At 47.7% G+C, this 26,416-nt stretch overlaps 1 protein-coding gene and 1 long non-coding RNA gene across 3 annotated transcripts in view; one reads left to right on the plus strand and one right to left on the minus strand.

The window, feature by feature from the left end:
* Positions 1 to 1,368: 1,368 nt before the first annotated feature.
* SYT16 (synaptotagmin 16) overlaps positions 1,369 to 26,416 on the minus strand; it is a 110,748-nt gene continuing 85,700 nt past the window's right edge. For both annotated transcript variants that reach the window (XM_031553724.1, XM_031553725.1), the window contains 4 exons: positions 11,798 to 24,836; positions 10,620 to 10,737; positions 5,929 to 6,045; positions 1,369 to 1,853 (listed from right to left, as the gene is read on the minus strand). In XM_031553724.1, coding sequence (XP_031409584.1) covers positions 24,523 to 24,836 — 314 coding nt within the window. In that variant the 3' untranslated portion in view covers positions 1,369 to 1,853; positions 5,929 to 6,045; positions 10,620 to 10,737; positions 11,798 to 24,522. The remainder of the gene's footprint in view (positions 1,854 to 5,928; positions 6,046 to 10,619; positions 10,738 to 11,797; positions 24,837 to 26,416) is intronic.
* LOC109367922 lies at positions 6,824 to 10,613 on the plus strand. Its single transcript, XR_002115499.1, has 3 exons — positions 6,824 to 7,186; positions 8,299 to 8,440; positions 9,977 to 10,613. It is a non-coding gene; the product is annotated as an uncharacterized LOC109367922 (long non-coding RNA).

Consider the following 26,416-nt stretch of genomic DNA (forward strand, 5'->3'; position numbering starts at 1 on the left):
TTTTTTTTGGCTCAGAGGGCAGTGAAGCTCTGGCACTGCTGCCCTGAGCTGTGGATACCCCATCCCTGGAGGTGCCCAAGGCCATGGATGGAGTCCTAGGCAGCCTGAGCTGAGGGAAGCAGACAGCCCATGGCATGGGGTGAGGCTGGGAGGCTTCAGGGTCCTTTCCAACCCAACTAGTCTGCAATTCTATTTTCCTCACCTGTCTGGGCAGGAGCACATCACCATGGCCTGGTTGCAGCTGGAACATCTCCTTCAGCAGTCTCAACACTGGTGTGGACTGTCCCTCTGAAATGATGTGGCTTTGCACCTGTGTGCACTGAGAATGCTGCACCTTACAGGGAGAGACAGACCTTTACCTTCCAGCCATCCTTCCTCTTCCTTGCCAGAAGGTGACACACACAGCCCTCCTTGCTGTAAAATGACAACAATTTCCATGAAGCGGTTTGCTTCAGCAGCAGTCACCTTGCCCTGGGAAGAGATGCAATTTGGCAGCACTCAGCCCAGCTGGGTATAATTTGCCATCAGCAGCACATCAGCCTGTGGGCAGCACAGCCTGACCCACTGAGCTCAAACAGCCAAAGGATGCTGTTGAGCATGCCTGAACCAGGGATACACAGCATCACCCAGCCTAACAAACAGTGCTGCTTATCTGGGGGTCTGAATTAATTAAGCCCTGCACCTGGCATGGGATGTAATGCTGAATTACAGCTGTTGCTGCTCTTCCCTGGCACGGCATAGAGTTGAGTGATTTGCTGCACCTGAGGCAGTTGATGGCAATGCTCAGATATGGGACACATGTAAGACCCCAGATGGGACCTGAGCCCTGGCTGGAGGTGGGCACTGAAGTACCTGGCCCTGGTTGCTCTAAGAGGCTCTTCACAGGCTCCCATCCTGTGTAGGAGGAAAGCTCACCTTTTTATAAACATTCATAAAAAGAAGAATTAAGATTGGAAAAGACCTCTGAGATCACAAGGTTCAGTTGTCAACCCACCCCTACCATGCCCACTGCCCACACTGCTCAGTGCTACATCTCCATGGTTCTTGAACACCTCCACGGATGGTGACCCCACCACTCACAGGGCAGCTGTGCCACTGCATCACCACTCTTTTGGTGAATAATTTTTTCCTAATATGAGTTGGGGACAGGACAAGGGAGTCCCAGGGTTTGCATGGCACCTGAAGAACAGCTCCAACACATCACATGGGCCCAGCTTCACATGGGCTTCACCCCTGGGAAGCACTCCCTCCAGGAATAGGTAGGATTTTCATTTTTCAGAGTGTTAATGTTGTTAGAAAACTTTCCTGAATAGCTTTGCATGTTAACTCACGAAGAAAACAGCATATATTCAACAAGAGTCCATCTGATTCAATAGAAATAGACCTTTATTAATAACATGCACATTATATGTATATTTAAAATACCTATACATTTTTCTACTATTCACTTTAGAAAACAATTTCATAAAAACCTTTCAATCAGGTCCCGAGTAATTTAAAACATTAAAAAGCCATTTACCATCGTAGAATCAGTAGGCATGATCCCAGTGAGTTGGTGTACAGTCACCGTGTAACACAGCGCAGGCTCATGCATTCCAGCAGAAGCGAGCGTTCCCCTTTCTGCAGAGTTAAGCACGTCAAATATCAGATGAAATACTTGACGGCACCTGCCGCAGTCATTATATGCAGTTGTGATTCCCTGCTGATAGCGCAATGTGGCATTTAAAAGCTGGAGACGGCTTTTGTACAATGGTTGGAGCTCACGTGAAGGCAGGGCGGGTAGTGCAGAACCCGGAGATGGCAGAAACTGGAAAAAGAGAAATTCAGGGACCGACCACAGGGAGGAAAGCAGTCTAGAAAAGAGGAGAAGAGGGAATTGCCAAAGTGTGAGGTGGGGCTGGTGCTTCTCAAGGCCCTGTGGGCACAGAGCCGGAGCCGCACGGCGTGCATGGGGCTGTCAGCTAAAGGTGGGCTGCAGGTTTGCATGTACAAAGGCTGTATGAAGATGGGACTTTAAGGCACCATAGTCCATATACTCAACACATTCATTGAAAACAACAGTTCCATTTACAGTGCAATATCAGTGTATTCCAGAAGCCAAGCGGCAGCTCTGCCATCACTTCTCTCTGGTAATTCAGCAATGGAGGAGCACATTAGGGCAGGGCAGCCCCACGCTGCACATGCTGAGCATGGAGCACACAAGGAGCCTCACACGGATGTGCACAGAGAGGCACGGGCAATAACCAAAGTGTATGGTGGAGCAGAGCCCTACAGTTTGGAGATGTCAGGTTGCAAAGCTGATTCCATGCAGAGCCTCCTGTTGCTGCTCAGTGCCACCAGCTCAAGTCATAGCCAGGCAAGAGAGTGGCACAGAGGGAGCTAAACTCTTTTAAACACTAATTACAGTCACATGTGCTGTTCCAAAATGACCACGCATTGTCCTAAGCCAGCCCTATTGGGAATGACCAGCTACCTGTGAGCAGGTCTGTCCGTGCCACCCAGTATCGCTTCATGAATGCTATCTCTAAGGTAACAGAATTAAAGGGAGGGAAGGACCTTCCTTACATCCAGTGCAAACATAGCCCATGTGTGGGAGTTCCTATCGCAGTCATAATGGAACATATATATATATATATATATATGCATATATATATACTTATCGCCGAAATCTGACCACCTACACATTCACACATCAGAGCCAGAAGAGCTGAATTGCAGCTATGAGCCCTAAAACAGAACAATCACTGCATGAAGCTGTACTAAAGAGCCGGTGCCCAGGACCTTGGAAAATAAGTGATAGAAGCAGTATGTCGTTCAAAAAGTGTCAAACATTTCTGGAGCAACTTGTGATGCTGCTGCACCTCTGTACTGCTTTATCACTGCAGGTTATGGCTATCAAGCACTAAGGTTGAATGGTTGAATGTTGATCCACTTTTCACTGGCAAAAATCACTGTGTGAAGCATAAGGCAGCAAAAACTTGAGCAGATGCAATGTTTAGAGTTGAGGACCTGTAACTCAATTTCAAATCAAAGCCAGCCGTAACATTCTAGAAAGAAAGAGTTGTAACATCTCCTGGAGCAAGTAGAAATTTAAAAAATAATAAAATCAGACAACATTTTTTTGTTCAAGAGGAAAAAACGTGAGTAAAGTGTTACCCTCTTTCACAGGTACCCAAGTGGTTTTGTTGTCTGATCCCAGTTTTTGCCTGTGCTACCTCCTGAGCACACAGTGCTCTGTCAGAGAAGCTCACAGTAGGCAGGAATGTGCCTGCCCTGTTCAGCAGAGGAGGGAATTGTCATTTGTGAGATGGTGGGATAATGCTTTTTTTCAGGTGAGGTTAAAGGCCTTAATCCTGCCGAGCATTCATACCAGTGCAGCAATTTTTATTTGATGTAGGAAGTTTCATTTTTCAGGCCAGGACTATCCTGTGAGTGTAAGAGAGCAGACCGGAGGGGGAAAGCACCCTAGCATTCAGTGTAGCCCCTGCATTGCTGTGAGTTCAGGCAAAAACAGACAAAAAGAGCAAAAAAGTGCATAAACCAGGTCAGTTTATAGCAGAAGAATCACACTGACTGAACAACCACACCGCATACTGTGCCCCCACTGCCCTCCTGGACACAGGTGCTGCCGCTGCCTCTGCCCACAGTGCCCCATTCCCAGCCTTCCCACAATACCTATGCTGCTCACACTCCCCACTTTGCAGGTATCCTTCTCTTGAAATAAACTGTTGTTTTGCACTAATAAGCCGTGCCTTGCTGCTGCTTTCTGTCCCCTAAAGCTGTACTGCTGGAGCAGGAGTTCATGTTGCTCCTTGCACCTCCTGCTCCTCTCCTTTGCCCTGTGCTGTGAACACGTGCCCAGCAGCTGCAGTGTCACAGCTGAGATGCTCTGAGGTTCCTCCTCTAACTCTGCCTTGAGCACGCCCCGGTCAAGCAATGGTATTTTTTGTACTTCAGAAATAGCATCAGCCACATCTGCATGAGAAAAGACTTCCAAAACTAAAACAAATTCTGTTCTTCAATATGAACCTGCCTCCAGCTGAGAGTGCTCTTCTATTTGCTTTGCTCTAAAGATGCAGGGCTGACAGCCTGCCAGGCAAGCCCAGACTCCCCCACAATAATTCTGCAGCTCTGTAGGACAGGTTTGGGCTATTGGTGTATTAGGTCAGCAGTCCTAGGTATCAGTCACTGACACATCACAGCTCGTTCACATTTCCCCAGGTTATAGTGCAATCATTGCTTTTGCTGGAGCATCATCTCCTCCCTTATATTACTCTTTGGTATTTTCGTGGTATAGCTTTGGCAGCTATAAAACCTCCCACTTGTAGTCACTGTTTGCTGAACAGCTCTCATGTCAATCCACAGCTCATGAGATATATATTTACATAACCTAAGGTTAATTCCCAAGTCAAAATCAGACATTTCAGTTAGATGGGGCCCTGGGCAATCTGATCTAGTACTTAACCTAGCAGCTGGCAGTCCTGCCCAAGATGGGGGTTGGAACTTGATGATCCTTGAGGTTCCAACCCAAGCCATTCTATGGCTCTATGATTTCACTTCACCTGAAACACCATTACCATCGCTGAGTAGCTTCCTCAGGAGTACCTCTGAACTTCTACTAGCATCTGTCACATACATTGATTCTCTATCCAGAGAAGTTACCACTGTTTTTCTGTCTTTCCATGTCAAAATCAACGTTTACCTATTGTTTTTCCTAGCACCAGTGTGAACCCCTCGCTAAACAGCAGGTCAGCATGCAGGAAGGTATGGGGGGAAACAGCCCGAATGAAGCTAAGGGAACACGGCAATGGGACAAAGAAACAATCTGCCCTGTGAGCCGTTCTGCTCTGTACTAAAATAGCAAAGTAGATACCAGCTAAGAGATAATGTAAGTAAAAAGGTGGATGCAATTATTCTAAAAATAATAGTAATAACCTTGCAAATCTCATAGTAGTTTAAGTAGCAAGCGAGTTAGTCTCTGACCATCCTAAGCAAAGGCCATTCCTTCAGCACTGACTCCTGCATGTACAAAGCATTTCCTCAGAGAAACTTCCTATCTGTCTCTTCACAGTTAGTAACTGGCACCTGGCTCCTCGCTGCCGGACTGCTCCGCTACTTGAGGCTCCCCTTCTGCTAAGGGTGGCACAACTGAACGGCAAAGTGATTCCCAGCATCTGTATCTACACGCAGAGAACTGCAACGTGGCTTTGCTTCCACACAACACATTGCACGTGGGTGAGGCCCTCAGCATCACACCTGCCCTGTGTGTGCACGGTGCTTCGTGGCCAATTGGTTAATAATGGGGCTGCGGAGCGGTGCCCAAAGCACCCAACTCACCCTAAGCTGTTGAGTCCAAGCTCCGCTCCCACCTCACCACGGGCATCTCTGCAATCAGTGCCTCATCCTAACGCCTCAGCAAGCAGTTCAAGCATTCAGAAACAAACATCGGTGGGTCTAACAGCTACTTTAATTCATTTTATAAATAAGCAATTGAGAATTTTGCTCCAGGTGGCTGCTTGTGTAGCCCATCCCATAAACGGCGTTCTCTGCAGAATAAGGCACAATGCGATACGAATGCAGCTCTTCATAATAGAGTGACTGAGAACAGCACTCGTGTACCATAAACTTCAGCCGTTTTCGTGAGTCAGAGTAAGCAGTCCTATAGCACGGAGCCTCCTTAAAGTATTCATAGCTCTCCCTCTCTGTCTCTAGGTGAATCTTCCTCAACAGATTGTTAATTAACACCGACCTACGGAGATAGGCTTCGGGATCTTCCAGGAATCGGAGTTTCTGGAGAGAAAGTTTTAGAATACAAGTCCGGTCCTCAGGGAGTATCAGGTGCTGGGGAGCAAAGAGCATCACACGGGTCTTTAGTAGGGAGGGATGGAACCGAGGGAGGATGGGAGCTGGAAGGAGAAAGCTACTCACTTTTGGACAATACTCATGGTAATCTTGATGTAGATGTTCCTCTTCTGCATATTTTCTCTTAAAGTAGGCTACTTTCGACGTCGTTAATGGATTTGGTAGGCCCCAGTCAGATCAGCTCTGCGCAAGATTAAGAGAGGATTTAGGTTAGATTTAGGTTAGATGTTAGGAGGAAACTTCTTACTGTATGTGTGCCCCATCCCTGCGGGTGCCCGAGGCCGCGGAGGGGCCCTGGGCAGGCTGAGCTGGTGGCTGGCAACCAGCCCTCAGCAGGGTTTGGAGCTGGGTGGGCTGTAAAGTCCCTTCCAACCCAATCCATGCTCTGGAGCAGTGACCTCCCGCACTGGAGCTGCTGCCATCAGTACCCCGGCTGGTGACAGCCCTCCGGACCAAGGTAGGCGACGACCCGAGCCCAGCTCCGGGTGCTGCTGGCCAGCCTTGCAGCGAGCTCTCGCTAGGTGGTAGTGTGGTCCCATGGCAGCCCGGCTCTGTGTGCTGCTGCAGCTCCCTGGGTAGCTCTGAGTGCACGCAGCCTGCTTGGTGCTCAGCCTTTCAGCGAAGGGAAGGGAGCGTAGAGCCCCGGGGGTCCCGCAGGCTGCTCCTAGCTGCTCCTGTCTAGCAGAAGTGTCACAGTGCTGCATCACTGCGGGGACCCAGTGGGACCGTAACTTTCCTTCTGGTGAGCACCAGACGGAACGCAGGCTGGGTTTTGGTTTCCAGTTCATTAGACAGGAGGCGCATGTGCTTGGGGTTGACATCATCGTGGACAAAACTCCCTCTGTTAAAAGCAGTTTCTGTGGTTTATTTTCAAATGTGCTATTTTTCGGAAGGTTATTAATGGTGAATTTTAAAGTCCACAGAAAGTCACCACCTGGAGCCACTCACAGTCAGGTCTCAGAGCTCACGCTTCCTTCTCCAAACTGAGATGCCCTTACAGAGCTGTGTAAAACCTTGGCTATTGGGACAATAAAGGTCTTGGTTCTGGAGTGTAGAATCTCTCCTATGGTAACAGAACCAAATACGCCACACATATAAGTGAGAGCTCGTGGTGCTGGATGGATCCCACCACGCTCTCTGAGCTGCAGGTGGGAGTGAAAGGACATTAACACCGATCCTGCAGGGGCTGGGGGCATCTCTCCTTCCCTGGTAGGAGGAAGCGACATGCTCTGCCTTCCTCTTTCCATGCCAAAACCCACAAGAGATGCCCAAACGGGACAATCCTAATAGAAGACTCTTCCTGTGTTTTCTTGCTGAACTTCAGGTTAGTGAGAATGGAGGTTTGCCATAAAGGACATTACAAATCTGGGTGGAAATCCCTTGGCTGATAGATCAATGGCCTGACTGGAGCCAAGTGTCCCAGCCCTGCTTTGGGACCCAGCATTGCTCTCACGAAAGAGGACTCAGAAAGGGACGTCCCTCCTTGCAATAGGACAATGCCATGTTTTTGTCGACCTGGATGGACCACTGCACACAGCTCTCGGGAACGGGCACAGCTATGGCCTTCACAGCACTGCCAGCCCCAGGCAGCTGCAAAAAGTGGTCCAAATGCACAGCTTTCACTGCTGGCAGGTTTCATCTTGCATTTGAATTACACTGGAGACAGGGCACCCTGGGCATTTAACTACTCTGACACTGCTTCTCCTAGGTTCCTGCTGTGTTATCTGAACAGGCAGAAAAGCATTTATGCTCCCAAAGCTGCAGGATAAGAGAACATCACAAGGACTCGGGGGAGACCTTATAGCTCTCTACAATGACCTGAAAGGAAGTTGTGGTGAGGTGGGGGTCGGCCTCTTCTGCATAACTAGCAATAGGGTGAGAACCAGCCTCAAGTTGTGCTGGTGGGGGGGGCGGGGGTTCAGGTTGGACATTAGGAAAAATTTCTTCCCTGAAAGAGTGGCCAAACACTAGAACAGGCTGTCTAGGGAGATGGTAGATTCACCATCCCTTGAGGTGTTCAAGAAATCTGCAGATGTGGTACTAAGGGACATGGTTTATTGGAGAAATATTGGTGGTAGGTGAATGGCTAGACTGGGTGATCTTGAAGGTCTTTTCCAACCTTAATGATAATTACAGTTTTCCTCAGCCTTTCTCTGAAGTGGACAGAGGTATGAAAGATGAAGTGATGTTCCCATGGCCCCATCGGGGATGGGAATAAAGCCAAACCCAGAGTGCAGGGTGAGCCAACCAGGGGCTTGTTGTTCTCCTTCAAGACAAGCTTCTAAGTTATAAAACTCATTCTCTGGTGATTTCCACTGGAAAGGCTGAAAGCACAGCCTGTGTACTCTGCATGCAGAACATGAGCAGAGGCAGGACAGAAACCCAGGGCATGCAGAGCATCACCGCTCAACCCTCCATCTCTTCCATCTCCCTTAGATGGAGGATGACAATTGGGACACCATGAGCCCTGAGGACAAACAGTCCTGAAGAAGGACCAGCAAACTGCTTGGAACAGCCATGCCAGATGGACTGGAGGAGGCTGTGTCCAAGAACCATGGAGATGTGGCAGAGGGACATGGTCAGTGAACATAGTACAGATGGATTGGGGTTGGACTTGAGGATCTTAGACGTCTTTTTCAACTACAGTTTTTCTGTGATTCCATGAAGCTTCCTGCAGCTGGCCCCATCCCAATGCCCTGTTCCCAACACTGGGCTGGGAGGCTGATTTTAAAAGGACACATTCCCACCTGCGAGCAAAAGCTCCTCAAAGACCAAGAGCAGAGCAGACGCAAGCTGCTCGGTGCTGGCTGTCAGCAAAGCCCAGCAGTTCCAGCCCTGCAGGACTCCTGAAAGTCAGTGCGGACTGCCTGGCCGGCTGCAGGCACGCACGGCGGTAGTAATGCGGCAGTGAATCAGACCCTTCGTGTTTTGTTTAAATATAAACATATTGAATCAGTGCTTTTTTGTGAGGAAGGCTATTCTCGCCAGCCAAGTGTTTTGACAGCTACAGCAAGGTGGTATGAGTCACTGCCTCCGCCTCAGCCAGCCTTGGAGACAGATACATCTTAATCACATTACATTTTTTCAGTGCCGCACCACAATCCCAGGCACGGGGCCAACCATCCCCCCAGGGATGGAGCGGTGGATCCTGAGTGCGAAGTTTGCCCTCCCTGCCCAGCCGAGCCCGGCTGCTCGGAATGCACACAGCACCGCAGTGGTTCCCGCTGCCATTAGTGCTAATGGAAGTTGGGAGCATAAATCCCATGCGTGGCACTGAGGGGATGGAGGCTGCTGCCTCTCAGATCTCCCCAGAGCAGCTTCATGAGGTCTTTAACTGTACTTTCAAATTCCTACTCCCATTCCTACTCCTTGCCCTGGGAATAATTACAGTGCTGTGTGGACCCACAGAGTTATTAGGCATATTTGGGCAGAGGGTCTTATCTAAATTGAAATGGAAATAGATTTATAGCATGGCAACTTCATGATCGAACTGCAAATGGCACAAGATAGTCTTCACCTGCCCCAGGGTCCCCCATCACACAGAGATAGAGCCTCTATGCAGCAAGAATTAGTGCTGCTGGTCCCAGGAGGGCTGCAGGTCATCTCAGAGAGGGTGTTTAGCAAATGACTGAGCAGCTGAGAGAAAGCAAAGATTGTGCTTTTCCACTTCAGGCAAATGGAAAGGGGACTGCCAGCCCTGGGTCTGCAGGTTGTACAGAGAGCTGCTCTGGCTGCCTCTGTTTTTCCCACCTTTCCTGAGGAAGAGGACTTGTCCCTGCAGTGTGGTGCTGCAGTGCTGGGGCTGGAGCAGCTGCTGCTCTCAGTGCATCTCTGCAGATGGCTGCAGGGGAAACTCAGGGGCTCACTGGGTGAGCTGGAGCCAACAGCACCACACACCTGAAATGTTCCGGTGCCCCACGGGGCTTTCTATCACAGCACAAGGGGATAGAAGTGCAAGAGAGCTAGCTGAGATGGAGAGCATCTCTGAGCATCTCCTGCATGCACAAATAGAAAACCCAATGCTTCTGAGCATGCAGAGATGGGTATTTATTATCAGCAGGAGATCAGGAGATGTGACTTTGACATGGCTGAAGATACTGCCTTGTCCTTGCAGTTGCTGTCAAGCTGCAGTGATGAATTCCCCTGCGATGAACCTGTGATGAACCTCAGCCACGCTGCAATTACAAAGTGCTCAGCTGAAAGCCTGCTCTGATGTTACACTGCCGCGTTTCTCAGGACAAGCAGCCTCAGGTCCCACCGAGGCATTCCCAGCTCCAAAACACAGGCAGAGAAAATGTGAATGGGGAACACTGCCAGATCATGGGTTTCACATGGAATGACAATTGCAAAGCATAGGGATGGATCTCCCACTCCCCACCCAGGCACAGAAATCCTCCTTGATTGATCACCTGAGGGAAGGTAGCAGCCTTTCTGCTGGCTAGAGTTGTGGCTTTGCACTTTAAAACTGCCTTCTTTTGGGACTTCTAATTGCTTTACAGATCTCCCTAGTTCACCAGGCACAGGCATCAGGATAGCTCTCATGAATGCATGAAAACAGAGACAGTGATGGGGTGATCGCTCCGCTCCCATTCCCTGCAGCCCCACTGCCTCCATCCCTCTGACCATGAAAATGAGTAAAGCTCAGCCAGCAGCAAAAAAAATAGAATAACACCTTACTTCCATCTCAGTCCCCCTTTAGCAGTCATTTCCCTCGCTCCAAAGCCCAGTCAGCAGTAGTTGGCAAACGCGGCAGTTACCTGAGGATGTGGAGTCAGTCTGCAAAGGGTCTCTCTGGGATGACGCCAGCAGTCCTGGTGAGATCTCCTCTCACGGGCTCAGCAAGCATTGCTGGCAGCACGGCCCGCAGAACGTCACCTGTGGGGGGACCAAGGGGGGACATGGCTCAGGTGGCAGCAGCGGGACGAGCACAAGAAGAGAAAACAGGAAAAACAGAGTCCTGGTGTCACATCCAACTCATAGAATTGTTAAGGTTGGAAAGACCACTAAGACTGTCTATTCCAAACTCCCAGACTTCGCCCTCGCTTCCCGGACAGCCTCTCAGACATAAACCAGAACATGAGGAAAAACCACGTCAGCCTCTCAGTGGTACGGCTGTAATGCTCCCAGAGCAAATGCTGCACACACAGCTCCTCGGAATACCCGGAAGTTTGCTGAGCCAAAACACGACTGCAGCCTGAGCACAACCTCGTGAAACCGTCTGCTGTTTTCCCCATCAGCTCTTGTCAGCCTCACAGGAAAGCTGAAGGAATACAACTGAAACCACAGCATCATTTGGAGCAACAGCATCCATTTCCCATCACACAGCCTCCCTCCCTGCCCGGCACTGCCTACAGAGTAACACAGCCCTGGGGAAAGTCAGATTACAGGTTCTGTGTCACAGGATTACTGCACTGTGCATGTTTCTACGTTCGCCTTCTCAAGGGTCCCCAGGGCGCCGTGCTGAGAAACATCAACATATCCATGTGTGCAGACCCAGCTCTGCACTTCTATGTGCAGAGATGCTTATACTGCCTATGCCCACATGTGAAGAAAAAGCAGATCCAAACACTGTGAAAGATAGAGGAAAACAGAGCTTGTGTGTTTGTGTGTGCGTGTCTCGCAGCTCAAACACGTCTATGTTTAGGTGGCTGTCTCATCCCCGAGGATGGCACTTAGCAAACAGGCAGCAAAAAGTAGCTCTGCTTACTTTGCAGAGTTTGCCCATAGGAAGACAGCGGACAGAGCAGCACCTCGGTGCACAACCCGTAGCCCTGCAGGACCAGCGCTGCGCCCTGCTCGGCTCCATGCCCTCTTCCACAGCGCTGCAAAGCCGGCAGCTCACACATACAGAACTCCCTCCGTGCCAGCAGCCGCCCGCAGCCCGGCCAGCAAATGCCACGTTGTCCTCAAGCACCCTCAGCCCTGCGGCACTCACCCGGCGATCCCCGGCTGTGGAGGGAGAGCTGCTCCCGTCCTTCGTCCTTCCCCGGCCGCTCCGAGCTGCTGGCTGCCGCTGGAGGAGGTGGCACTGGTGGCAGCTCCTGCGGGTCCCTGCAGCCACTGAGGAGCGCATCACCGCCCGGCTGCAGCCCGCGGAGGTGGGCGCCCAGATGTGCCCGGCACGGATTGGTCCAGCGGGAGCAGATGTTGCCCGGTTGCTAGGAGCGTTGCTAGGCGCGTTGCTAGGAGACGGTGACGCTCTCCCCATCACTGGCGCGACTCGAGGCTGCGGGGAGGGAGGGGAGGTTCCGGCAGGAGAGCCCACCACCTCCATGGTGGGATGGGAAAGGCTGGAAGGAACGGGACAGGACAAGATAGGATGGGATGGGATGGGATGGGATGGGATGGGATGGGATGGACAGGGCGGGACGGTACGGGAGAATAGGGCGGAGAGGATGGGACAGGACAAGATAGGACGGGATGGGACGAGATGGAGTAGAATGGGATGCAATGGGTTGGCGTGGGACGAGGTGGGGTGGAACGGGATGGAGTGAGTTGGGATGGGGTGGAATAGGATGGGATTGGACACGATGGATGGGGAGGATGAGACACATGCACTGTGGCCTGCCGGGCTGCAGTGTGCCACAGCTCAGAGCTGGAAAGGGGATGAGTTGCTGCCAGGGGCATTGCAGCAGGGCGAAGGATGGAGAAGTGAAATGCAGGAGGTAGGAGGGAGCAGCTCTGCTTCATGCCTTGCAGGTGGAGAGGACAGGTTATGTCCCATATGGGCAAGTTGAAGGGGGTATAGAGTGGAGCAGTGGCTGCAGGGGAAAAGATGCCAGGTAGCTGCCCCAGTACAGAGAGATTGAGACTGGGATAAACCAGTGCCCAGAAGGGAGGGAGTGATGGATTTGAGTGGGGACTGCTGGTAATGCATACTCACAGTCTGCTCTCCCTCCGGGTCACATTCATCTGCCCTCTCACCCCATGCCCATGTCCCTCTCTGGGCACACTGACCATTTCCTGAGCATTTTCCATGTCCCATCAGAGTGCCCTGGCTGGGGCACATATAGCCCTGGCCCCAAAGAGGCACTGTAGCACTCTGAAATCCCATGGGCAGAAATAGGAATTACTTCCCAAAGAGATACCACATGGAAAAACAGCTCAAACAGAAGCTTAATGAGGCATGGGGCAACTCAGGCATTTCTGCTTAGAGAAGGCATCAAGCTCATGTTACCCTCATTACCAAGGGTCCAGCCAGCAAGGCTCAGGAAAAGTTTAAAAAGAATAAGTAAAATCTTACATGCACAAGGCATAGTGTGCATAGAAGGGCAATTCCTTTTCCAAAGACCATAACTCTATATGCAGATAATGGCAAAGAGGAGATTACTATATATATATATTTATAAAACCAGTCAGTTTCTCCCATCCAGAAGTATGTAGGGCTTTTCCTTGCAAGACGTGAGCCACCCCTGACTTTGGAAGAGGGGAAAAGCTTTTTGGAAAGACACATCAGTATCAGTAGCTACAATTATGTTAATGGAACAACACTGGATTTCATCAGCTCAGCAGCTTGGGCTTTGTGAGCATCTTTCCCCAAGAGAAAACCTCCTCATATGATACATACAACTGCCATGGATGCCACCATTGCTCCCAAGAGCTCATGCCACAGCAGCCCTGTCTGGGTGGCAGTTCCCTCCATCTCATGCTCCATCTCTACTATAGAATGTTTGCCAGTACCAAATCAAGGCAAGATGTTATGGGAACACATCCATTCTGGCCACAAGCTGAACTTCCTGTCTCCAGTGATCTGGAAAATAGGGGCCCTGGGCACATGGTGCCTGGGGCTGTTACTGCTGGTGGGATACATGCAGATCCCCTCCTTCTTGTTGCTCCAAGGTCTGCAGGAAGGTCCATGTAGAGCAGAATGTACCAGGCTTGGTCCTCCTCCCTCTTACATGGTAGAAAGTCTTCATTTGGCACTTCACCTGATCAATACCTCATCCAAATTTTACAGCACTGGCTCTTGGTAGGCCCAAGTCCCAGTTTTTAAACATCAACACAGCAGCCTCAGACCAGTTACTCCTTGTCACAGAATCATAGAATGACAAAGGTAGAAAAGACCTCCGAGATGACCAAACCCAATCCCAGCCCACCCCCACCATGCCCACATCCCTCAGTGCCTCATCTCCATGGTTCTTTAATGCCTCCAGGTACAGTGATCCCACCACTTCCCGGGCAGCTGTGCCACTGCACCACCGACTCCTTCTGAAGATTTTTTCCTAATACCCAGCCAGAGCATCTGGCTGTACTGGGCCCTAAGCATGAACCACCATGCATGTGCCTGCACACATCTCCTCTGGTCTGTGCAACTGAAGAAAAGGCCCAGCCACGTACCTATTTCAAACTGCCACTTCTTTTATTGAAAAGTCAAATGAACTCAAACTAATCTCAGATTTGAATTTTCTAGGACAATAGGAAGGCACTGGAATTTAATTGATTTTGATTACCTGCTTTATTATTATGCTGCCAGTAGCGATAGTTCAGGTTGGTGTAATTTTAAATTTACTGTGAGATGAATCTGACATTTTTCTGCTGTTCAACAGAGGACTTGAGCAATGCTTCAGCTCTTCACAAAGATGTCATAATTAATACAGTAATCTCTCTTCTGGATATGGAGATAGAAAAGGAAGACACAGTGGCACGTACTCTGCAGCTAGGAGCTAAATGAACGACGGATGCACTACTCCAGTGTTCCTGAGATTTATTATATATTTTTTTTTAACATTCAACACAATTTCTGCTGCAAAGACACCTCTTCCCCTCTCCTGTCAGCACACAAGTGGGAATTATTAGCTGGCAATAACTTACAGCCAAAAGGTCATCTAATCTTCCCCCAGCTGACTACAGGAAACATTTCCATCCCCTGAGAAGCCTGGAGCAAATTCTTCCTAAATCCAAGGCTTGCTGCTTTCTTCAAGGCAGTTTGAGCCTTTCTATCTCATTCCTTTCCCACCAGGTGTGCACACAGCTCCCCAGCTAAAGACAGGGTTTGTATGAAGCTGGGCTATTCAAATGCTTGGGATAAGTGTTCCAGCTTGGGAGCTCCAGCCTGGGAGCTCCATTTCGAGCCATAGGAGCTGCAGCAGGAGAAGCAGACCTGAGCAGTCACAATGATGTGCTGGGAAGCATACAGTGCAGCTAGAAGGCTCACTGCTCTGACATGGGGGCATCAACTCCCTGCATGTCAGCAAGTGCAGACCTAAATTCTGCTTTCCATTGCAGTAAGTGATCTGAACACTTGGTCATGCAAACTGAAGGAAGATGTGCAGCAGATGCTCCATCCCACCCCCACCTCATCCCACCCCACTCCATCACATTGCATCCCATTGCATTGCATTGCATTGCATTGCATCCCATCTCATCTATTGTCATGGAGACATGAGCCATGCCCTCCCCTCCCATGGGAAGAGTTTTCCCATCTGCTAGGGATGCCTGGCTGGGAGTTGCTGCCCAGCTGAAGCACATGTTGTTTTCGTGCAATGGAAATTAAACAGAACAGTGAACTGGGACCAAAGTCTCTATTGACAGTGATATTATTTGAAAAGATAAGACTTTAAACGCGTACTGCACAAGATAAAACCTGGACAGGCAGACAATAGAAGAGTAGGGTGTTGGGTTTTTTTGTTTGTTTTTCTCTTTTAAGAATTTGGAAAGCAGGATTGCCTAGCATAGTTAGTGCTATAATAATAAACACATATTTTAAAATGGTTGTGAGTAACTGGGAATATGAAAAAAAAACAACCCAGAACATTACCACTTACTTTAACTGCCAAGTAGAATTAGAAAAAAATCAGTTCCTTCATCTGACAATAGTTGCATCTCCTCAAGCCAATCATTAAAGACAAATGAATTAAATTAATGTGCCCTTCTGAATCGAAGCACCAAACCTTCAAAAGATGTGTGCATAAGAGCACCAGTGCTCCCAGGCAGCACAGACCTCCACAAGTGCTATATTTCTCAACACAGCCAAAGGGACCCACTGACATAATGACTTCCAGGTGGGCAGAAGGCACTGCAAGGATGAGATGCACCTGAAATGCACATTTGTACCTGGAACTCGGAGCAGTTGGAGATGTGAGGAGTTGTGTCCTGGACCAATTTCCATCCCTGGCCTGGCCCGTTTAGCTGTGTTCCCAGATACTGGCCCATCACTGCCCACCTTGGTGAGCAGCTCCCATAACGTCCTAGAACTGGTTTTCTCCTCAATCTTGCAGTGCATCGTGCCAGAAAACTTGTTGGTATGTGAGAACGCGTTAAGGGTTTGTTTTGTTCTGTTGACCTGTTTACACTTAAAAAGATCGATAGTGAGACTTCAGCAGGCAGCTGGGGAGCAGCAAAACAAACACAGCCTGTTTTCCTATCCATTTGTGCTCTTTCTTACAGCCAAGCACCCCGACACCAACACCCAAATTCCACTGTGTCCCCAGGAGGCAGCTCACCATCGCACTGGCTGACCTCGACCTGTCAAACTCGTTCCTTTCCGCCTCTCTGCGAGTGCTCCTCTGCCAGGTAGCACAATTTCTACAAGCATAACTGTCTTTGAGCCGTCTACCCTTCTTTCAAATGTGATTGAAATTGGCCAAACTGCTCAAAAACGGGGATGGTGGGGGAGAGACTGGCGAGGAGACAGATGGCAGACAGCTCAGCTCCTCCAGCCTAAATTGGGCTGATTGAGATGTGGGAATGCTTTCACCCTCTCATGAAAAATTCTATCACTCTTTCGTTGAAATTCAAAACTTAGTTTTGCGACATTCAAAATGTGACTTTTCCACCTGGCCAAAGCTGGGATGACATGAGGGATATCTTGGCAAAACAGCACTTGGTGCTTCGCCAAGTAGCAAAGCAGCTCCGAGCAAGGAATTAAAATGCAGCTGGAGGGAGAACAAAATAATGGGAATAAAACAAAGCAAAACAAGGCAAAACAAAATGTGGAGTTTGCTGAGGAACTGAGGATGGGAGATGGCAGCATGAATTTTAAATGTATTTTAGGAAAAAAATGGACAGGGAACGCAGTGAGCCTGATCACCTCACCAACGTCAGTCCTCAGCAAAACAAAACTCCATTTGTCTCAAAGATTTGTACCAGTGGGGTCTGGAGAGCCAGCCCTGCGGATCCCAGAAGGGATTCAGAAATCCTGGCTCCCCATATTCGTACATCACTACTCTCTCAGTGCTCTGAATACTTACAGCTCAAAATCACCACTTTTGAATTATTTTCTTGGGCTTTTGTCTTTTCCTGTCTCAACCTGGGCATGGGTTACAACAGCTACCTGATGGAAGTGTACTACACACCAGCACATCACGCTCAAAGGCACACACAAGCCAAGTGGCTATCAGACAGGAACATGACCTTCACTGCTGCTGGGATGTGCTTGGCTTTGCATTAGCCCAATGTCAGCTCGCCAGCCCAAGGGACCAAGCACACGTTGATGACACAACACTCATTGATGAGACAGATAACCAAGAGCAGCCCTCATGGGAGAGGCAACATGCAGACAGACGAGGATGGGGAGGGGAGGATAATTCCCATTCCCCTCAGTTATGCATTATGCACTGACCACCTGCATCTTTGTTCTGGACAAAACACGTCCACCTCTCCTAGATGCATATTCACTCGATTCTGCCACAATAAGAACACAAAGGAAGACACGCTGGTTTTGCATGTCTACATGAGCCATCTGCTTCTATTTTATTGATAAAAACCTGCTCACTGAAACAAAATAAGACTGTTTCTAAGGTGTGGATGGTTGTATGTGTGTGGGGGTAATTTCAGCCCAGAATTCTACAGAAGCTGGGCTTAATGCTTTTTTTTCTTCTTTTCCCAGTCAGATATCATCAAGACATTAGCATTCCTAACACAGCATATAATTAGCGAGAGGCAATATATTGTATGATCATGCACGTTAACACTTAAGTAGAATAAAAATGTTTCATTGTCAAGTACATGAAAAGCTAAGAATAAACCCGTATCACTCTTCCTGTTGAATATCCAAACATCTTTTCATCGTATTTTCCATCCTTTTTTAAAATCGGTTTTGCACTTCAGCTCCTCTCTTTCAACCACACATAGCAACTGAAACGATGCTGATACCATTCCAGTTGCCACACCAGTCAGTTCCAGTCCTTTATTAGCTACACAGAAGGTACAATTTTTCAGTGCAATCTTTGAACGTTTACAGAAGTGAAAAGGGAATATGAATCTGTTTTGTATAACCTTCAGAGTATGAACAATTCTCCTTCTATAGACATATTCATAACTGAACAAGAAATCCAGAAAGCCCCACAAGCCTCGCTGTGGACATGAAGTGCTATACCATGTCCTGGGATGTGTGGGAGAATGTGCCCAGCTGGAAATGCAGCAGCAAGACATAAAAACTGACCCTGCCAGAAATGGTGCATTGTTCCAGGAGGGAAAGAAGCCAACGTGCACTAAAAAACAACTTATTTAGTATGGTATGCTTAAATCAACAGTCAGATATACATCGAACCGTGCTGCATGCAAAGCCCTTGGGAGCACAACACCTAAAAACATTTTTATATACACATGTATAAATGCTAAGTGTACCAGATGAATTCTTCATTTACTCTTCATAAGAAACAGAAGGCCAAACTCTGCTGGGAAAGTGTCACAGAAGAGAATAGAGCCCTGCAAGACAAAACCCACAGCTGTGCCAATCGGAAGGAGGTGGGACTGGTTTAATTGGAAACCCTGTGCTTGAGATGCCACACAGTGACAGCAAGAGACCGGAGAACAGGTTTTGTCCTGAGCATCATGAACAGAAGATATTGCTGCCAGGCATGGCCCTGACTTGGAGCGCATCTCTGCAGATATTAATGAAAGAATGGGAGATGGTGTGAAGCATAAGCACCTGCAAAGTGTTAACAAAACAACTGGGATGAGGAGAACAGGCAGCCTTCCTCCCACCTCACTAGCAGCAGGATTGCGGTTGGGTATGTCCCCATGGCAGGCAGGACCCAAATTCCCCTCTGGTCCCCAGATGATGATTGACACTGCTGTACCCAACTGGTATTCCCCGATTCTTCCTCCGATGTGGGAGCACAGGGGAAATAACATGACCTTCAGCCTCCTATTCTAAAGGAGGGGAAGCCTGCAGCATTCCTTCTGCACCCCAATCCAGGCAGGTGGTTTGCGTGGAGAAGAAAGGGATTGGAATACTAGAAAAGATGAATGGTGTCCATCAAGTTCTTTTTCCAAGCTACAGCATTGACCTATATCTGCTTCATAAAGGTGAAAAAACATGGATAGCTGTGTGGGCTGAGCAGGAACATCTTCCTGCTGCCAGCTGGCAAACAGCTTGGGGATTACAGCATGAGGATTAATAGCCTTTGTCATTTGTAAGTGCAGATGCTAACCTTACTCACATGATGGACTGATCTTCTTTGGATTCTGTGCCTGTTTGCTGTTCCAGAAAGATGACCTTGGGCTGCCGTGAGAGACAAAATATTTACACATTCATTTCTTAAGACCTACAGTGTAGGCTGCGGGAAGGCACGAGCTCACTCCGTGCTGGGGAGGAAAAAAAAAAAGTAGGAAAAAAGAAAGTGCTGTATGCCTTCAGCAGTACTGGAACTAAGGAACTGAGGTGGAAAACAAGGAAAACAGCAAAGCCACACCTCAGCAGCAACACGAGCACTCAGTCTTTCCTCTCCACCACCATCCCGACCACCACTGGGGGCATTCAATCCTTGCACAACCACCTGCTAAATCTGCACCAGGTTCCCAATAAAAGCCCACATTAGTTATCCTGTATTTCTTTCCAAGCTGCAAGACCTGTCAGCTTCTGGCTGCATTTATCACTGAAGAAGATCAGCTGGATGCCAACATCACTGCCTGAGGTACAAGAACGTTCTGCTGGGTAGCTCTCGCTGCAGGGAATATCCTGCCTCCCTCAAAGAGCGAGCTCTTCTAAAAACCCTGGCTGCTTTTTCTTCCCCTCAAACCATAGTTGCAAACATCACACTCAGTACATTTTAAATGGAAAGCGGATGCTCCTGCATACTAATTTCTTCAGGCTCTGCCATCCTTTTACGGAACACAAAAAAACCCAGGAGGAACCAAACAGAAGAGGTTGTTTCTTCCATCCTTAGCTCTGTCCACCCAGGGCTGAACAGGTGTCATAGCCTTGTAAACATTAAGGCATCACAACCCAACCAGCACCATTCCCACTCCACAAGTGTGGAGGCCTTGGGACAAGCACCTCAAGGCACAGCCACGCGGCCTCACTCAGCCTTTATGCCTCCATTTTGTGTGAAAGGCAGATGAGAGGTAGAGAGGTGAAGTGAGGCAATTGTACAGATTAAAGATGATGATAAATACAGGAGTGAGGAAGGCTCTGTGGGCACGTGCGCTCCAAGGCCAGCGCCAGCTTTAGCTGAAGGAGAAATGAGCAGGCACCAGAGGAAAGGCCTCCTCTGCCAAGCAGCCACGTTGGGCTTTGTGCTGGAGAGATGATCGATAGCAGCTGGTGGCCTTCGGTTCTGCAAGTCTAAGAACATCTGAAGATGTTCATGCTTGTAGATCAATCAATTACGTAAAGCACCAAGTAACTTCACGGGCTCTGCAGCCACTAAAAATACCAAATTACCTCACACAATCCCAGAACCGTAGGGACTGGAAGGGACTTCTGGGCATCATCCAGTCCAATCCCCTGCCAAAGCAGGCTCCCTACCGCCACCCATTGTCCTCCATGCCTCAGGAAACACACCGCCACATCACCCTGTGACAGAGCACTGCACAGCAGGGCCTGGGTAATTAAAGCCAGTGGTAGAAAGGAAACCCAAACTAACCAAATTGTGCTGTAGACAGACCACAGAAAGCCTTCACAAACAGGCACGTCAGTCAGCTATCGCTGCAGCACAGTGGGCTAAAAGAGGTACTCAGTTCTGTGGGCATCAGTTGAAAGTCGGCTTTACTGCAGAGAATACAAACGCGGTGAGATCATTCTGTTCTGTTGTCAATACACATTAAAAACAAGAAATAAAAAACAGCAGAGAGCCTAGCGGGACAGGGATGTGCTGCTGGAGAGAGACCAAGAAAGGAACAGACTGCAGCTAGCTGAGCGACGCTGCTCGAGATAGAGACGGATCCAGAGCTCTTTGCCCACAGCATCCTGGGCTTAAGCCAGTGCAGTTAGTTCCTTCCCACACAACGGTTTTGTGGTTTTGGAGCTTTTTTCTTTCTTCCCCCTAGAGAAGAAAATTCAAATAACCTCTTTGGGGATTCCAGACAGTGGTGTCAAAAGGAGATAAATTATCTTAGAAAACATGCATTAGGAAACCTGCGTAGTCAGGCCATGCAAGCGCCCAAGCATTCCCAGAAGCAAGTCAGCTGCTCACCCCATGGCCTTGTTCTCCTCCGGGAGCCCCACAGGAGCAGGGACCCAGCACAGCACACATGGGGATGGAGGCCAAAGGGGCACAGGGCCCAGCTCCAGTGGCCGTCGCCTATGGAGAGCTAAGTGCGAAGCAGAATTTCCAAGGAACGGAAGCATGCCTGGAAATTCAGACTTCTCAGCCACTTCTAAAGGAAACGAGGGGTTATAGCAGTGACTGAAAGGGCAGTGGTATTTACATGAGAAAGACCAAGAGCACAAGGCCAGCCTGCATCAATGTTAGCAATAACTAATCCAGTCTCTCTATTAAAAGAATTACGGGAGCTCTGAAATAAAGGAGAGCTGCAGCTAAGCCTTCTTCATTTCACAGACAGTCAACACTGTAAAGAAAAACAAACCAGAAAACCAACAAAAGTCCTGAAATACAGCTAGCAAACATGAGCACCCCCAACACCGTTCATCCCAAGATTCATAAATTCCTCTGTGCTTCAGTAGGAATTTAATGAACTTCACAGATGTACTGCTCAAGGCGTGGATGTGCCAACAGTTTTAGCAGCAGCTCCAAACAATGCTCCCCCTCACCTCATCCTTTTCTCCTTCCCTCCAAATTTTTCTTGTAAAACATCAGGCCAAAACGTTATTGCAATGATGCAGGAAGCTGCTTCCATCTGAGAGCAAAGTTTTAACATGTGCTCAGATATTGACAGACTCTATGTATGCTGTTGTCTCTTGCTTTCCTCTGCATCTTAATATTCCATAGTGGAAATATACTTTAAAATTCAATTTCGTTTGTGCTGTATCTTCAGAAAAGATCTAGATATGAAAACAGCATGGAAGCCCAAAATTAGTTCACTTCATTGCTTTTTAAAACTAGCCCTTCCAGTAATTCTTTTGAATCACACAATTATAAATCTGGGTTATCTCCAGTTCACTTGTGAAACATACTACCAATTTATACTTTTCCCTTAGCTAATCATTAAATTTAGCATCAGTGACACTTTAAAGGTTCAAGAAGATACTAAGAGAATCTGAATAAGTTTATTATACACATCTCAGATAATAAAATTACTTATAAACACTTGCATATAAGTTTCATGCAGTTCAGGAAAAAATGCAGAGATTGGCAAACAACTGAAATCAGGAAATGCACCTTTTGATTTGATCTGTTTTACGTACTTTTCCCAGAAGAAAAACATATGGTAAAAAAAAGCCACGTTTAGACTGGTCTGCTTATTACCACTCTTGATGGATAACAAGCTGCTTGTTATCTCTCCTATTGGCAACACAGCAGAATTAACAGTGCAGTCAAAAATGCAGTTGTATTTTGGTTAGATCCTGATTTGAGATACAAAGCCCCAGTAGTGCAGAGCAGATACTGTGCCAGCTTATCTAGGCAGTGGAGGACAATCCTCCTGCATAGGACAGCCACCAGTCTCACTGGAAAATGATGCCCAGGCAAGTAAGTGTTAAGAACGTACAAAGCCACAATCCGTAGGGTCTGTCTCACCCACACCAGAAATCCTTCTTTTGTAAGATTATCTTGCTGGGCTGCCACGTGAGGACAGACAAAGACTGTGTGTATTACACCAAGTGATAACCGCATTTACCACACCACTGCCCAGTGGGTGATCACTAGCCTGACTGTGATGCAAACCAGAACTCAGGCTCAATTTTGGTTAAACAGCCAGTGCTGAAACTTGCACAGCACCTCTGAATGGAAGGAGACAGCTGTAGTGCAAGAGATGGAATCTGGTGCCAGACTAGTAAATGACAAAAACAAAATATGAGGTGATTCAGAAGAGAGAAACCTTTCCAGCATAATATTTCCTTCCTATCATCAGAAGGGATGAAGAAATGCCAATCCTCTTCTAAAGAGCTTAGGGAATTAAAATCAGGCAGCTGATGGCCTGTGAATATCTTGGCACCTTTCTGTCTACATACCATCACTGCCCAAGAGAATCCACATCCTCTGCTGTGTCATATGCAGTTTTCCAGCAGCTAATTAGAGCTCAATGTTCAATAGTCAAGCAGATGAAGACTTCTTCCCTAGCCACTGACTCTACAACTTCAACTCATGGAGATGGGAAAAATGATTAAAATGGAAAATAACAAAACGGGCTGAAAAGTAACTACATCACTTCATCCATCAAGCCTCCTCCCTGCAAGCTGCCCCTCTAGGAGTGGTCCCCTGGGTCCTATTTCACCTGTTCTTGTAGGAGAGACTGTCCCAAAGACAAAGTGCCTTGGTCTGGCATTCTTTACTGCTCAACATGCCAAAAATGGTTCTCTTTCCAGTCCCCAAAGATACTACAGATAGCCCATTTGAACAAGAGCCCTCAGTAAACTTGAGTTGTGCTTAAGTGAACAACAGAGAAATCATGGATCAAAAGCTTTTCTGTATAATGCTGACAGAAATGCTTTTCTGAACGAAACTCACTTTTACGGAACAAAATAACACATAATCAAAACGATGCAGAAAAGAGTGATTCAGGCACAAAGGTGGACGTGCAGCTTGTTCTGGTCTTTGATTTTTGGTATTCATGATGACAGAAGCCTTGAACTTCAAGTAAGCATCCAAACATGCATTGTATAGTCACAATATAAAACTACTATTAGTTATCCCTCATGCAATCTCTGTGGCAGTACAGGCTAACAAGTGCACAGGATGCCTAATTAAGAATACTGACAGTATTAAGTCCAAATAAACACTATCAGTTAGTATCAGAAACAGTAATAACGCCTAGGCACTTTAAAGTGACAGGAAATTCAACAGTGCTTTCCCATGCTGCCTGAAAAATCCAGTCTATAGTGGCACCAAATGTTCGTTTGTAGACTTAAAAAATTAGATAATAAAAGAGAGAAAATGTGATCTGCATGCAGTTTAGCCTATCTGTGAGCTATCTGCGTGTCAAGAATATCTGCAAACTTCATTAATATAAATAAGGAAGGGATCAGAGAATTTACTCCGGAAGAAAATAGCATCAAAATTGAACTGTGACGATTAGACGTATGATAAAATGAGCGAGATGAGGAGCAAAGGGAGGATCCTGTAGGTTTGCCCTTGCTTTTCCCAGGGTTACTAATTTGGATGTGGAAAATGCAGGGCAACCTGGAAAGACAAGAACTAAACTTGCTTCCCAGGTCTTGTCACTTTTAATGCCTGATAGATGATACTGAAAAGTCAGGTTAAAGAGTACATGACCTATCAGAGCACAGTGCTTGCCACGGGACAGTTGCTTCCTGCTGACTGAGAACGAGGGAAGACAGCCCATCGTCCTGGGATCTACAGGCTGCCCTGGTTACCATTAAGACTCCAGCAATGTGTGCCACCTGCAGACCTGCAGCCCCTTTGACTCCTTCATCTCCTGCCAATGACTTTGCTCTTCTTCTCCGCTGCTGTTCTGCCCCATGGAGATCCAGCCGATCATCTCTTTGCGCTTCATGCTGCGTTTGTTGTATATGGAGATCATTAGTGTGACATCAGAGAGCTGGAAGAGGGCAACCTGGAAGATGAAAGTTTCCTTGTAGACAGGGTTGGGCTGCCCTCGACGGATGGAGGTCTTGCAGCGAGACATCTCCTGGCCCACAGAGTTGAGCAGGCAAAGCTTTCCATAGGTATCTAGGACAAAACACAGGAAATAAAACGTTTGGCACAGTTAAAAGATTAAATGAAAGCCCCAAGTAGTCAAAAATCACCCAAAAAACTCCATGCAGAGCAGCTTTGTCTGGTTGGACCGATCTACTTCATCCCTGAGATGAAGAGTAGTAGATGAGAGCAACCCTTGGACTTTCTCACGTCCAGCTGGGAAGAAGAGCAGAAGGAAGTAAATGCATGTTTCAGACCATGCTCTTGGAAAAAAAACAACAGGAGAACTGGTTTTCAAATCCATGAAATCTAAGGCTAACTGAATGTGTGAGCATCTCCGTGGATTCTCCATGTCAAACAGTGTGTCTGCACCTTTCATTCCTCTCCCTCACAACGAAGTTTTGGAGCTGTCTTACCAGGGCTGCCCTTGGCTGCACTTGCCCCTTCATCACTTTCCTTTGGGGGAAAAAAAAATAAAAAAAAAGTCTCTCTAACTTCATATTTGAAACAGCACACAAAAATGGTCCCAAAAAAGAGGGAGTGAAATGATTTCATCTCACATGATGGTTTCAAGACCTGTTTCAAATTTTCACCTTTTTTTTTTTGTTAAGGTCAGTTTTATTCATTATTTGAGTGAATGCGAAGAGTAAAAATGATAAGCAGAAACAGGGAAGGCACGGCCTAATTCAATATTTCCATAAATTCACCCTTAAAACTCTTGCTGCCTCCTGTGCTAATGATCCCATATCTGGTACGTGTTGGTTAATGCTGTGGTCCCAGGCAGAGCCCTGCACTCCCCCTGCTCCACAGACCCAGCTCAGTGCGATCTTTCACCTTGCTCTGCAATCAGTGGTAGCAGATTCGCTTGGCAAGAAAAACTCCTCTCCTAACCTCTCTGCAAATCTGTGCTCGGGCTTCTGCAAGCGATTATTATTTCAGAGTGTGCTGAAGATAGGAAATAAATAACAAGCTACAGTCTCTTGTCTACAGCATGTCTATCCTCTTGCGTTCCCATTTGATGTGCTATTTTACGCACTTATCTGCTGAGCGACACAAGGTGTGAAATTACACTTCAGGTGTGAAAACACTTCTGTGTCTCCAAAGCAAGGCTCTCCGCTCCTCAAACTGTTCCACTGAAAAAGCTGTCAGGAGACTGACAATCGAGGAGCAAATTGTGAGCATGCACAGCTGTACAGCTATTGAGTTTCTGTGGAGAAAGTTCAGTCCAATCATTAGCTAGCGGTGCCAATTTGGCTGCCAGCGTAACACTGGAGATGAGTAGATCTTGCCAACAAAGACCTACTCGTTAGACAGGAAAGCAGAGCTCTGACGTGTGATAGTTTGCTAATTGTAGCCGGGAAGGAAAGAGCTGCTTCACTAAGAGGTGCTTCACTGAGAGGTGGACTAATTCCCACAGTAATATTCAATTTCGGTGATGCTGTGGGATTGAATTCTCTAACAACTTCAGATCCATCAGAAACAAAACCTGCAAGACAGAACTCTCTGCTCTAACTCAGGGTGAAACCAAGCAAGTTAACTACCAGATGCAGTGTCTTGCAGTACTTGTAGAGATGTCACTTTGCTTTGCACTGACTATTAAAGATAAATGGGGA

The sequence above is a fragment of the Meleagris gallopavo genome, chromosome 5, assembly GCF_000146605.3.
Source record: "Meleagris gallopavo isolate NT-WF06-2002-E0010 breed Aviagen turkey brand Nicholas breeding stock chromosome 5, Turkey_5.1, whole genome shotgun sequence".
NCBI lineage: Eukaryota > Metazoa > Chordata > Aves > Galliformes > Phasianidae > Meleagris > Meleagris gallopavo.